The sequence below is a fragment of the Aotus nancymaae genome, unplaced genomic scaffold (assembly GCF_030222135.1).
Source record: "Aotus nancymaae isolate 86718 unplaced genomic scaffold, 86718_ANA_hifiasm-v0.15.2.pri h1tg000002l, whole genome shotgun sequence".
Lineage (NCBI taxonomy): Eukaryota > Metazoa > Chordata > Mammalia > Primates > Aotidae > Aotus > Aotus nancymaae.
Genome location: NW_026988413.1, coordinates 60,023,844 through 60,038,680, shown reverse-complemented (window position 1 = coordinate 60,038,680; position 14,837 = coordinate 60,023,844). Strand labels below are relative to the sequence as shown.

Sequence of the window (14,837 nt, the reverse complement as noted above, 5' to 3'; positions counted from 1 at the left end):
AAAAAATTACTGACAAGAGGCAGATCCATAGGAGAAAAGGCATACAAATTTATTTGATCATAATTTTACCCAACATGAGAGCCTTTGGAAAAAGACCCAAAGTTACAAAACAAATTGTCCATTTTTATGCTTAGGTTCAACAAAGTGTGGGCAGGTGTGGAGAAATACAACTGGTCAAAAGGAGTATGACCTCATGCTAACAGACTGAGTGGGGACACCTAGCAAGATGAGAGTCTTCCTGATATCTCCCTGCAGCATTCATTCCTTCTGGGTATGGGGCAGAACCCTCTCTGGAATGGGCTCTTATGAGCCACGATCAAACAAGGTAGGTCAGATAACGTCTTTATGGCCAGATTTCACACAGAAAGTTGAGGTGTTAGAGTAGTATGTTTAGGTTTTATGGCTGGTTTGGGAAAAAGGGTTCTGGTTTCTAGGAGCCACCTTGGGAAAGAGGAATTCTAGTTTCTATGGCTCGTCTTGGGGGAGAATGAAGGGCCAGAAACTGGAGGGCAGAAGATCAGACAGATCTGCTTCTGAGGCCTTCATTTGGGAGATCGTTTTCTGAGCCCCTACACCCTAATAAAGTACAAGAGATGCAGTGGAGCAATTCAGGGTCACAGTCAGGCAATACATAGAACTGAGATTTTCCACAAAGTCTAATGAACAGTAAAAAGAAAGTAAAATGGATCCTGGGGACACCAGAGAGAGGCTGACAAATGATTTTTAAGTCAGGAGGAAATGATAAAAGAGAAAGATTAGCAACAGAAACGGGTAATATAAAATAGAATTATCTTAATCTCTAGCATCTCTAGATATCCCACAACCTCAGGGACTTATCAGGCAGATTGTTTTTCCCTGAAAGTGGGGGCGGGGGAGCTCGAGGAGGACGAATGAAGGCGGTATGTGGAGGGAAGGCTGTTCCATGGATGTCTTGAAATCTGCCCCACAATCACTTCTGCACAGCTACACGCTGCGCCTGTCATTCCCACATTCGGCCCACTATCCCTTCCTCTGTGGACAGGGGCACAGTTCCCTACTAATATCCATCTGAGAGAGACACAGGGGCAGGTATCCCTCGGCATCCATCAGAAACAAAGCGCAGATCTGGTGGCGGAGGAGAGCCCGGAGCTGCTGAACCCTGAGCCCAGAGTTGAGGCTGCTGCCCTAGGTGATCAGGCTGGGCGACTCCATGCACAGCTTCGCCGCTGGGCTGGCCGTGGCGCCGCCTTCGCGTCCTCCTGGAAGACCGGGCTGGCCACCTCGCTGGCCGTGTTCTGCCACGAGTTGCCGCACGGGCTGCGGGACTTCGCGGCCTTGCTGCACCGGGGCTGCCATGTGCCAAGCGCTGCTGCTGAAGCTGGCCTTCGCGCTCACGGCCTTCGCTGGTCTCCACATGGCACTCGCGATCGGAGTCGGCGAGGAGAGCGAGGCCTGGATCCTGGCGGTTGCCACGGGCCTGTTCCTCTACCTGGGGCTCTGCGACACGCTCCCGGTCATGTTGAAAGTGCAGGACCCGCGGTCCTGGCTCTTCTTCCTGCTGTACAACGTGGGCCTGCTGGGCGGCTGGACTGTCCTGCTGCTGCTGTCCCTATACGAGGATGACATCACCCTCTGATACCCTGCCCTCGTCCCCGGCCTTTGACTCAAGACTCTACACCCAAACCTACAGCTCAGAAACCAGAAGCCCCTAGAGAGTTTCCAGTCCCAACTCCAATAAAAACACTCATCCTTGGTTGGGGGGGTAGGGGCGGGAAGGGGAGAAGAAAGAGAAATAAAGCAAGCTCTTCCTTAAAGTTACCAGAGCATCCACCTTGGAGTGCAAAGACAAATTCTCTGAATCAATTGAGGGGTCTGGGCAATGATCTCAAAGAGATTTGACACCTAGGGGTCCCCCCGCGCCATACAAGCTTTTCATCCTTTCACTTAGACTTTGGGAAACTGTCGTGTGCAGGCGGATGAAGCTGGAAAAGAGAGGCGTATTCAATACTCATGAGTTCAAACAGCTTGAGGCATTTCCAGTGAAAGTCTGTCCTAGCCAGTGCATGCATATGTACACACCAACATGTGTGAATATGTGTTGTGCGCACATGTGTGCCTGTACAAGACACATGGTATACTTACCTGTCAGGGACAGGCAATGGACAATGACTATTTCTTGGAATTTCTCTTAAAAAGTCAGATTAATCAGACAAGTTTATTTTTTATACTTTTGGTAGATGTATGGTATTTTGTGAGTTTACCATAGTTTGTGGAAAAAAAAAAAAAAAAACTGCCTGCTCTGAGTCCATGGGGCAGGGGCAATTTTTTTATCTGACAATCTGCGTGCTTTTGTTTTGCTTGCTTAAATTTGCCCCACAATACCACACCCTTTTCTTACCTAACCTCTTTCTACCTGGGCTGGACTTGCCTGGGCTCTCTTCCCTGGCCCCCCTCCCTCCTTTACCAGGTCTCTAAACCCCTAGGGAAACTGTGTCAGTGTTTTGAATCCCTCGATTGCTCTAGCAGGGAAACTAAACAGATTAGGAGCTGGGGCACATTTGGTTGAGCGACAGCTCCTCGCTTTCTTCTTATGCTGCTTCCCCTTCCTCTTTTCCCAAACAGATATATAAACACATGTATTTTCCTGTTTAAACTGAGCGAATTGGTCCTCTGCCTGTGCCTTGATTTAGCTATTGGGCTCAGCCTTGCTCCTCCCTTCCTTACTCGGATAGGAGCCACTGGGATCTGGAGCTCCAGCTTCCAAATTGAAGCTGGCCTCAGGCCAGGTGACCTTTTCTTTGTAAGTTTCTTTCCTAAGCGTAGGGTTGGGGGGAGGCGGGGAAGGGGGGGTGGGATCTGTTTGGTGGTGTTGAAGGGGGGGCGAGTGAGGAAAGGAGGGGGCTGGAAGAGAGTAAAGGGCTGTTGTTAAACAGTTTCTTACCGTAAGAGGGAGTTCAGACCTAGATCTTTCCAGTTAATCACACAACAAACTTAGCTCATCGCAATAAAAAGCAGCTCAGAGCCGACTGGCTCTTTTAGGCACTGACTCCGGACAGGATTGTTTCACCCAGGCATCTCTTCCAGTGGGATCAGCCAGCCGGTCCAGCAGCACCATGTGGGTGACCAAACTCCTGCCAGCCCTGCTGCTGCAGCATGTCCTCCTGCATCTCCTCCTGCTCCCCATCGCCATCCCCTATGCAGGTTAGTTTCCTTCTTCTTCATAATTATTAGTAGTATTTAACTCTCAGGCTAACCTTCCCTATTCCTCTTAACACCCTCTTTTTACCCTATTCGCAGCATCCTTTCTGAACTCAGTATGTAGTATAGGTTTCTAAAAGCTCTCATTGTGCTTTCTTTTGACATTCTTTTTTTTTTGTTTGAATAGCATTTAAAATGATAATTAACATTCCCTCAACTCCCCTCCACCTCCAACCCAAGTCTGGTCCCATTCAGCCTAGTAATTATGGATTATGGGATAGGAAAGAAGTGCTAATACTGGCTGAACTTGGCTGCTTTGCACAAGTTTAAAGCTAGAGAGGGTCTGGTCTGAAGAGGGGAGAGTGATGGTCAGTCCAGCAGGAGGTCATCTTTTTCCAGAGGACAATTTTTCATGATAATCCACTACTCCACATCACCTAGACAACATTCGGAGCCAAATTATGACTTTGTACAGGTTTTCATTTTGAGGAGGCAGAATAAACTCTGAGTATTTGCATATCATAAAAATGAAAGAGAAAGCCTCTGTTTAAAGATCTTATTCTTTCTGAGTGATGCCTGCCCTTTTGGAACTGCAGTGCACAGAGACTTTGACTAAAGCTGCAGAACTGCCCCTCTCCATCTCCCACTTTCTCCCTTGGATTTGCCGGTTGGGGAGGAGTTGCTTGAAAGTTCATATTGCCTGGAGGTTTAGAGACCTCATTTGCTGCTTTGGGAAGTTTCTCTTGTTATCAGGACAAGAGGAAGCATCTGTATTTGGTTGTATTATCATTGTAGTGGCTGGGGTGCCAACGGGAGAAGGCAGTGAATATCAAGGGTGGGCACAGGGGAATAAAAGAATGGAACAAATGTCCAGATGGAGACATGGCCTTTTTACAATATAAAAAAGAGAACTGGCTGTATCTTTTGAGATGTTACATGTGAAATTTATCAGACCTCTGATCTAGTTTCTGATAGGATACAAGGGTTAAAAATCTCAAGAATTTGCTAAATGAAAAGGAAAATCATTCAACCCACCTAGTTTTCTTTTATTTTGTGAAGTGGCCCTTTTGGAAAATAACACTGTTTGGAAAAGGGTCACTTTGAAAGCATTTAAGTAAGATTTCTGAAGCAGTGAAAAAGAAATGAGTTCAAATCAAGCAGGTTATTATGCTTGAGATGTGTCATGTTAAAACTGCTTCACAGGGCAGGATGCGGTGGCTCACGCCTGTAATCTCAGCACTTTGGGAGGCCGAGGCGGGTGGATCATGAGGTCAGGAGATCAAGACCATCCTGGCTAAGATGGTGAAATCCTGTCTTTACTAAAAATATGAAAAATTAGCCGGCATGGTGGCACGTGTCTGTAATCCCAGCTACTCACTTGGGAGGCTGAGGCAGGAGAATTGCTTGAACCCAGTAGGTGGAGGTTGCAGTGAGCCTAGATTGGACCACTGCACTCCAGCCTGGGCGACAGAGCTAGACTGTCTCCAAAAAAAAAAAAAAAAAATTGCTTCACAGAAGACTACTGTTTTAGGGGATTTTGAGCATAAATTGAAATAATGGCTAATACCTTGAGGGTTTTCATTTTTAAAGATTAAAATGTCAATGTTCTGAAGAAGAATCTGGTTACCTGAATTCATCTGTGCTAATGCAAGGGGAACGCAGTGTGGAAAACCCAAACAGTAGATCAACCATAGCCAGTGTCTATTTGGTTTTGGCATGCATTATGAACTTTTGGCAGGAGACATACATTTGTAATTATATTTCACTTTGCCTAATGTAGAAATGACTGTGTTTCCTGAGTACAGGCAGAATGCAGCCCAAGAGTGCTGGCAGGCAAGGAGAGTCCAGTTGGGAATTACAAATATGCTGTGAATAATTCCTGAAGTGGATAATTCTAAAATTGTCATCAAAGGAGGGTCCGCCTTTGTTTAGGTGGCCAGTTTATTTTGATAGTTTTTTTTAATAACCTCTAAAATGAAAAACATGGTTAGCCTTTTAGAACACATAAAATTTGTTCTTTTTTAAATGTCATTTAATATTGACTATTTAGAGGTTTCTTTTGTTGTTGTTACTAGCTTTGGTTATAATTTTTTATTTATTCTATGAATTTATGTTTGTCCATATTGTAAAATAAAACATTGTTAGAAAAGAAGTATGTACTATAAAAAGCTGACAACCAGCTATGAACAGAATACCTTATGGAGATATTTTTTAAAAAATCTTTTTAAGAAATGTTCAACATAATGGGCCCAAGCCATGTTTGTAGAAGTTAGTCTATATAGAATTACCCTCTATTAACTCCCACCTACATTGGAAACAAATATCCAGTCCTTGGTAATAAAAGAAGCATTAAGTGAGCACCTAATGTTCAGGAGTATGTGGGGGATATAAAGATGAACAAATGAGAAAGGAACTAAAATTTGTTGAGCATGAACCAAGTAGTAAAGTACATCTTAGTTAATTCTAATAAGATTGGCACTATTGGACTCATTTTGCCTGAGGAAACTGAGGTTCAAAGACCTGTTATCTTATTTCTTTGTGAGTTAAGGGACAGAGCTGAGATTCCTACCCAAATCTACGTGAATGAACTATGTGGTGTTTTTATTTTTTTCCTCTTTCATTTATACTGAAGTCAACAACAGTGAAATCAACTGAAACTTGTTTTTAAAAAATCATTTGGTTAAGTGATATATTTAAAAAATCCCTCTGTTAGAAATGCTTTGAACTATAGTGTGAGAGTTCATTTCTAGCAAACCAGGTTAAAGGGTCATATGATACTAACGTCAATATGAAAAGATGGATGGTAGAAAAGTCAGTATCTTAGCAGAGGAACGTAAGTGGCCCAAAGTACAGAGGTTCATAAGTATAAGGAATGTCCCTGGAAGGACCCGCCTCCCCTGCCCCAGCAACAGAAGGCAAGCGTTTGAGGCAGAAGTACTGGGTGTGTGATGAGGAATACTGTCTGTGAGTGGAAAAGGAAGATGAGGTAGAATGGATAGGATTCAGTGTCATGCTCAACCATGTGGTCTTTCAAATGAATGCCATGGGAGCAGCTTTTTGTTGAAAAGATACTTGATTGAAGTTGTATTTCAGTGTGGTTGCTTCAGTTCCTGCATGAAAGGAAAGTTTTAGGCAGAAACAGACAGTGAAGGTGGAGACCAGGATGAAGCTTCTAGAAGAATGAAACTTTAAACAAGAACTGGAAAGAAGGAAGAAAATACATAGGGAGGCTCCTCAAATCACACTGAACATCACTTCCCTTTGTAAATCCCCTTGGAAGAGATGCTGCTGCTGCTTCTGAAATACCAGCATTTGATTTACGTTTGACACAATCTCTTGTCTTCTTGGTATCTTTATTAGTGATATTGTTGCCTTCTCTAAAGAAGGGGAGATGATTGTCAACTTGCAAAATCCATGTCCTAGATAAGGGCAATAAAAATGTAGACTTCTATTTGAAATTGTGGGCTCTGGAGAGTTTACAATCGCCAGTCCCAACCATTCCCTTCCATTATTTGTGTACTTTCATCTTAACATCTTGCCACTTCAAACTGTTAATCACTAATCATGTGGATAGGTTTCTCAGAATACGTGGAGCCAGATTCCTGCTTCTTTCCACACCCTGCAAATCCTTTCCTTGCATGATTTTCCTTTGAAGTCAATGGTTAGTCCACACAGAGAAGAAAATATATGAGGTACTGAGAGAAATGAGTGTGAGGTGCCGGGACCAGAGGGAGAAATGTGTCTTTCTTCAAGCACCTTGATACATTTGACCCTACTTTTTGTGTATAGGTTTTCACTAGGATCCTAATGATTTCAGCTCTAAAACAGGGACTTCAGGTTTTTCAGGAAATATAGTTTCCAGAATGTTTTCCCATACTGGGAAAAGAGGAAAAAGGAGTTGTAATTTAAAGCACAGGAAAGCATGACGAATTTGTAGTGATCTCTCACCCTTTGATTTCATTTCAGTATTTTGTTTATAAACTTCAACTAACAGTCACGCACAAAAAATAGTAGGGAAAAATCTGATCCAAAGATATTTTTGAGTTTCTTCCCAAATTAAGCTTGGCTTTTAACTGTTTTCAGTAAAACAAGCATCAGTTGTTAATACATATGGAAGAGAATGTTGAAACTATTTTCAGCAAAGGAATTTTATTTTCAGATGCTGTTTTTGAATGACTTCTGTTTTGAATTTTTCTCCTATTGAATAAGGAATTAATTTTATAGATGTGTGGATTACATGATGTACAATTAGCTCCAACTTCATATTTTTGAGTAATTAGTTACTGGCTTAGTAGAAATGACTTAATTAAAAGGGAAAGTTTCTATGTCATGAGAACAAAATAGTGAGAAGAGAATTCTGGTGTCTGGTTCCGATTGCCCCTGATAGTTTTGTAGCCCCAGACAAGCTTTTCACTTCTATTTATTATCTAGTAAAGGGAAATAATAGATTTGGTTTGCAAAATGCTTTTTCATCTTTAGATGAACGGTAGTGATTGGAAAATTTGTCAGCAAGCAAGGGTAGACTATTTTTATGAGGTACAACAACACATTAACACATTTCAATAGGACAACTGAGGATCTGTAGAATTAAATACAATCAGGAATTCCACAGAGACCTCTGCTCTCCAGAATCGTCTTCACAGCTTGCCTTCATTTTGCATGCCATTGAGAAAAAACCAGAACATTGACCAGAGATTTTGTTTCATTTGATGCATTAAAATACATTACACATTTAATGTTTGTCCTAGACTTTTTGAATTTATTTTTATGCTTTTCCCTCATACTTAGACATGTATATTAAATACATTATACATCAGGCCAACTTTAATTTTATATTTTTAGTCAATAGAATTCATTTGAGAAATATGTATATAAAATTCTTCTATTTTGGTGAACAGTTGTTTTCACAGATTTTTTTCATCAATAACTATCATTTGTTTTTAAGAAACATTCAAATGTATATAGGAGATTATATAACTATTACGCTATGAAGCAGTTCAAAGCACCTTAGAAATAATGTAATAAGGTCAAAGGAAGGAGAAACTCTTAATAGAAAATCTTATCACCTATTAACATGGTTCTGTGACAAGAACCAAAATCTGAAATGAATTATGCCTTCTTTGCTTAGAAGAATAAAAGTTTCTTCTTCATGCCAGAGATTAAAGGATAACATTTCAAAAACAAAACTAAAACTTTGTATAACTTTTAAAAAATCCAAATTGATTTTCAAATATTTACTTAATCGTTATAGTTTAAAGTTGACATAACTTTTATATTTTAGATTGAGAAATTGGGATGTTAACATTTCAGGTAATTAAATAAAGTCATTTGGCAAGTCAATAAGATTGCCAGAATTATCATCTGTCTGCCAATGTTATACAAGGCATTTGGTCTACACTCAATAAATAACATGTTGACGGATTTTTGCTTGATTTTGTTTTCATGTTAAAATATCTTTTAAACTGTATCTGTTGTACCATAGCCATTTTATTCTATAAGGCAAAGAAAAATTAAAAATGAAAGCATCATTGCAGGAATTAGTATTAGTCTTTTGGAGATTGTGCTATGGAATTTTGGAGATTCAGAAATTTAGAGGACATCATGTTTTCTCTAATTTATTGTGGCCTTCAATTAGGATGGACATTAATTAGTAGCCATCTGGTTATCTCAAAAACCAACTGGAGCCAGTGGTTGCTGACAAACAGAGTATGATGGCATTCTTGGTACCTCACTCTGCTAGTCATATTTCCAAATTTTGTGCACACAAATTGTTACTCTCCTTTTTTGACACATTTCAACACAGACACAGATCAGGAATGTATTTCTGTCTCTACTATTCACATTTCTTCTCTACTGCTAGCTCTAAACCAAATTTTCAGGAAAATGTTACATGCCATATTGCCACTACAATAACAATTCTTAGATACAGATGGCATGGTCAGTGGTTCAGAGTGGTGGTTTTTAAGCCAGGCTGCTAGGTTTCCAATCTGAGATCTTCTAAGTGGTCAATTAATTTTTTTCTCTCTTGGTTTCTTTGACTTAAAAATGAATGTATCCTCACTGCATTTGGTATAAGCATGTCCAAAAAGAATTGACAGGCAGAGGAACACAAGCACATATAACCTTATTACACAATAGCTGCATTCTACTAAACATTTTGATCTGCATTGTGAAGATGCTGTTCACCAAAAGATTGGGGCTATTTTTGGCAAATTGAGACTACAGAGAACAAGTTTTTGATACACTGAAGTTATCCATAAGATTAAGTCTTTCAAAATGTTTTAGTTCTGTTTTTCAGTAGGACGCTCATGCTATCTAGGCGCCTTGTATTTTCATGAAGAAAAATGATATTGCTACATTAAAGGATGAAGTTTTACATACATATGATTTACAGCCTTTGGCTTGATCTCAAGACAAATAGTTCAGTAATACCAAGAAATAGTGTCCAAAAGCACAAAAAACATTTATGCACTAAATGAGGAGAGAGGGGCTAAAATATGAATAATACGAAAGACTTTAAAGAGTAGGTCAGAAGAATTTGTCCACTGTACATTTTTTACTGAGAAGTTTCTTACTTGTCTTTTTGTTGGCTTATCTAATTAATACTATAATGTACATAAGGACCAATTGTAGAAAGAAATGAAAAGTTTAATTATAAAGCATGACATGATATCTTTCTAGCACTGATATTTGCTTTCATGTTTGGAAAATATCATGTTATTTATTTCTTTAGTGTGAACTCTGTCCGAATTTTTAAAAGTGCCTTAATTTGAAAGAATGTAAATGAGTGATTCTACATGACAAGTTATTTGTTCTTCCTTGAGTACCATATTCTTCTCTTTATCTTAACTATTCCCTACCTCATTCTGCTCCTCATCCTGGGAAATCTAGTATGTTGTCAGATAAAATAATTTTCTTGTAGATGATCTTTAAGGATTTTTAAAAATATATATGAGCCTTAAAAACATTTCTCCAATGTTTACTTTTAAAAACATTTTGTATTTAATAGAGGGACATAAGAAAAGAAGAAATACAATTCATGAATTTAAAAAGTCAGCAAAGACTACCCTAATCAAAATAGACCCATCACTGAAGATAAAAACCAAAAAAGTGAATACTGCAGATGAATGTGCTAATAGATGTACTAGGAACAGAGGACTTCCATTCACTTGCAAGTAAGTTACTTCATTTTGTTCCTAGAATAATTTTCCAAATATAGCATGCACGCATTATAATCGTGTGTATTTTGTGTTGTAGTCAACATGATTTGATCATAAAATTTTAAGTTTGACTCTAGATTTAACTCAATTCAAATGAAGACTTAGCTCTCAGTTTATGGAAGCACAGCTTGAGTAAGGAAGAGTGCAAAAACTGTTATCTTCTAAAATCCACAGTGGCTTTGCTTATGGAATTTGTTTCTCATCTCATGAACAATTGAATTTGAGAAACTAAAATGAAATTCAATTGGTTTTGATCTCTCTAATATTTTAAAATATTCAGAGTAACCTTTTCTTTTTCTTTGCAAGAGAAATGGAGGAATTTTTAGAACAGAAATTGGGCAGCAGCCAAAATTTACTGCAACTTTATTATATCATTGCTTTAAGGGATTTAAATAAAAGGTGTTGAGAGAATTAGTTTAAAAATTAGAGAGATTGGTGTCAGCAGAGGCTGTTTAAAAGAAGAGGATAGCAATGATGAAGTTTCAGGAGAAAATTGATGTGGCAATTTAAAGCAGCATGAGGGGACTTAAATGGAGAATTTCATGTCTTTTGGCAGTCCTTATGTGACCTCATAAGGAAGAATTCCTTACTACAGGGTCCTTACCTCCCCACCCCCACCACTAGTCTGTAGCCTGTTAAGAACCAGACCTCACAGCAGGAGTGAGCTGCAGACCAGTGAGCATTACTGCCTGAGCTCCGCCTCCTGTTGGATCTGCGGCATTAGATTCTCACAGTTGTTGAACTCTATTGTGAACTGCGCATGCGTGGGATCTAGGCCGACCACTCCCTATGAGAATCTAACGCCTGATGATCCAAGGTGAAACAGTTTCAACCCAAAACCATCCCCCTCCCTCTCCACTCCCTTGGAAAAAGAAACCAGTCCCTGGTGCCAAAAAGGTTAGGATCTAATGCCTTACTACTTTGCCAGTGACCCAAAGGATAAAACTTTTTGTCATGGGCTAAGAGGATGATAATTTCATTTGAATAGTCTCCTAAACTGTCAGAAAAAGACACATTTTTTAGTTCTTCATTATCTTCCCTCACTTATTCCCCACTCTTTCATTTCCTATTTTATCTTTTTTTAAACAGGGTCATGCATAAAATCCTGTACATACTGAATTCTACTCAATTACATTTAGGTACTGACACATTATGTGAATACGGGTTTTAGTAATGTCATGGCAAGCAGTCCTAATTTCATCTTGCCTTTTTCAGAGAAATAAATGTTATGGGCCTAGGAGGAAAGAGCATTGTCAGAAAATATCTTTATCAGCTTTAGGCTGAGGAAAGGCTATCTGCTTTCAATTTTTACAGTTAAACTGCCAATTTCAGGGAGATAGCTCCTGGCAAGGGGATTGGGAATTGACTTTGCAAGTATATTCGTATGATAATACTGTTTTATTCCCTGACTTCCCAATGAAATCCTTAATGTTGTTAACAATAGAGGCAACTACTCTCAAACAACATCTCAGCTGTGTAGATTCATGAGTACGTTCCAGTAGTTGAGGAGGATGGAGTTGTATTTTTTCCCTCTCAGAGTTGGAAGGGTGGGGAAAAGGGAAACAGAGGACACCTCATTGCTGATTTTTAACTTTGAAAATAAACTGCCTTGGACCCACAAGTAAGGAAAGTATTGTTACCACATGGTTTTCACATTAGTCAACCTTATGCTTAGGAAAGAAAAACTTCCCTTTTGTTTTATTTAGTAGGAACTAAAATGATTTTACTGCACTGGAGAAAACATTAATAAATTACTAGGTGCTCACATATTCCATATATATGAGGTTTCATACCTTCCTACCATATTTTGGTTGAGTTATATTTTATATCCAAATTTATGGCAACCTGTGCAGAAAACCATAGGTAATATTATGTATTAGAGCCAAGATTCCTTGGTCCAGAAATGGCAAAATCCTCCTCATTCATACACACACACATACACACACACACACACACACACACACACGTATTTAACATAATTATTAAATATGTTAGCTATACCGAATTGAATGAACATACTATGATACTATGAACTTAGGGTCTTAATGAATCAAATAATCTGGTTTGTAAACTTGTTACATTAAACAGAATCATTTAAAAACCACTTCTAAAATACCAAAAAGTGTGCAAAAGCATCTGTGAAGTGAATGGGTGTGAGGTGGAACATTCTTAAATACTGCTTTTTCTTGAGAAGGTATCAACAATATTAATTTTCTAGAGATTCGAATTCGTCTTTGCTGGGTAGGAAAGATGAACAAGAATGCCTGATTCTAAGCTCTTTGGGAAATTGCTCATTCATGAATTCAACTTAAAAGAATGAGATAGGAAGCTTTCCTCATTTAACCATGGCTAAATGGCCAAATTTCCAGGTACTGGAATTGCCTTCCTGCCATAAACAACTAGGAAATAGACAAAGTAAGCTGTTGAAAAGAAGATTACAGCTAAAACAATGTTAAGATAAAGACACGAAAAGTCAAACCTAAAAGAAGACGCAACTCATGGAATTTGATGGCTTCCGCCCACTTTATAGGGAGGTGTAAAACAATATTAAAAAACACTTTTCTTAAAGAATTTGTCATTGTATTAGAATGAGAGAAAAGAATGAATGAGATCAGCAAAATGGAAATCCTGTTACCCACTTTACAGATGGAATCACTTAAAAACAAATTTATCACTTTTTTGGGTATATATCATTTTGTTATATACTTTCACTGAACAACAACAAAAAACAATATAATACTTAGCTATAGGAATAGTAGAGGTGGCATATTTTAGTAACTTTCTTTGAGATGCTATATCAAAAACATATTCTCAAATATTACTAGTTTTTTTTTCAATTAAAAATCCTTATATAAGCAAACCTATTTAGGAAATATTAGCTTAGTCATCCTCAAGATTTTCATAGCTTTTAATAAGCTGCAAAGTTTTATAATTCACCGAAAAAGGTACATTATATGCAAAAATTTCCAAACACTTGATTTATCTAATGCACCTTAGAAAATGTCATTTTAGAATATATTTTTTACAGTTACACATTTTGGAAATTACTCATGATATCTCAGATATAACTGAGATAACTTAAATATCTCAATATAATACCATTTTTATATAACTTCAGATAAAACCTTCCAACTTGCTGTGGAGTTACAGAAAAATAAAGCCCTCAGAAATAATTCAAATACTTGTGTTACGTATTGATTTTACATGTTAAAACTGTTATTTTTCTACAAGTCTTTCAGAATAACATGAGAACATTCCAAAGAGTATTCAATCTGATATTTAAATATACTCCTACAAAACTTTAAGTTTGTTCTTTCTTGTTTGGCTATCAACATTGTAGATTCAAATTTTACTGATATTTTTATTATGTATATGTAATTATGCATTCGTTTTTATATTGTCCTCCTTGATGAACCATATGCCCATTCTTTAAATATTGTATAAGTAATAGTATTTCTTCTTTTCATTCTGATTTTTTTTTCAGGGCTTTTGTTTTTGACAAAGCGAGAAAACGATGCCTCTGGTTTCCCTTCAATAGCATGTCAAATGGAGTGAGAAAAGAATTTGGCCATGAATTTGACCTCTATGAAAACAAAGGTAACTGACTTCTCCCTAAATATTGCATAATGAAATAAGGTATAATGAAATATATCTTTGTAATTTCCTTCCAGAGTGGTCTTTCCCACTGATTTTTCTATTACATATGGGATATTTTATGTAGTCAATTCATCCATTAAGACAGTTGAAACTAGTATCTTGACTATTTTTAATATGGCACTTTAAAGAGAGCATTTTCTGAACTTTTTATAATCTAGATTCCTCTCTCCCTCTTTTTTTGTTTTAGGAGCATCTCCTAGAACTAGCATTCTCCATGTTCATTTTAGAAAGTGCTACTTTCATTAGTTTAGAGCACTTCATATTACAGCAAATTTTGAGTTTGCTACAGTATTTTACATTTAACAATGTTGGATAACTAAATTTTAGCAATGTTCACTAATAACAACAAAATATGGAGATTCTGGAGAAATGAGTTGGGACTATGTTTCATCATATACTTGAAAAACATCTTTAAAGAAGGAATTGAGACCGTATTACTGGTTGATTACCTATTCTGGTGGTCTGATATTGTATTCACTAGGTATTTACTTTGTTCAAAAGCAGAATCAAGTAAATGAAATAACTGAAGAATGTTAAACAACTGTGTCATATTACATTTGGATAAATAACATGGTACAATATATAGATGTTTCCAAGTTAATAGGGTAAATATTTAAATAAAATTAAACATAAATTCATGGTAGAAATAAGATAATCTTTACGTACCTCAATAATACTACAAATCCTAAACATAATTCATGATCTAGTATAAGACTATTCTTACTTCAAACACTCTTCTAGCTTGCTAAAAACTGCATGTACTATTATTTGGTAGGAATATAT

General features: G+C 37.8%; 1 protein-coding gene and 1 pseudogene across 4 annotated transcripts in view; both read left to right on the top strand.

The window, feature by feature from the left end:
- Positions 1 to 226: 226 nt before the first annotated feature.
- On the top strand, positions 227 to 1,615 carry LOC135277268 (zinc transporter ZIP4-like; annotated as a pseudogene).
- Positions 1,616 to 2,641: 1,026 nt separating this feature from the next.
- HGF (hepatocyte growth factor) overlaps positions 2,642 to 14,837 on the top strand; it is a 78,323-nt gene continuing 66,127 nt past the window's right edge. For 2 of the 4 annotated variants that reach the window (XM_012466187.3, XM_012466185.3), the window contains exons 1-3: positions 2,901 to 3,180; positions 10,187 to 10,352; positions 13,882 to 13,994. In XM_012466187.3, the coding sequence (XP_012321610.1) occupies positions 3,093 to 3,180; positions 10,187 to 10,352; positions 13,882 to 13,994 (367 nt within the window). In that variant the 5' untranslated portion in view covers positions 2,901 to 3,092. Of the gene's footprint in view, positions 2,780 to 2,899; positions 3,181 to 10,186; positions 10,353 to 13,881; positions 13,995 to 14,837 lie in introns of those variants that run through there. The other 2 variants (XM_012466186.2, XM_064375037.1) reach the window with 2 other exon arrangements.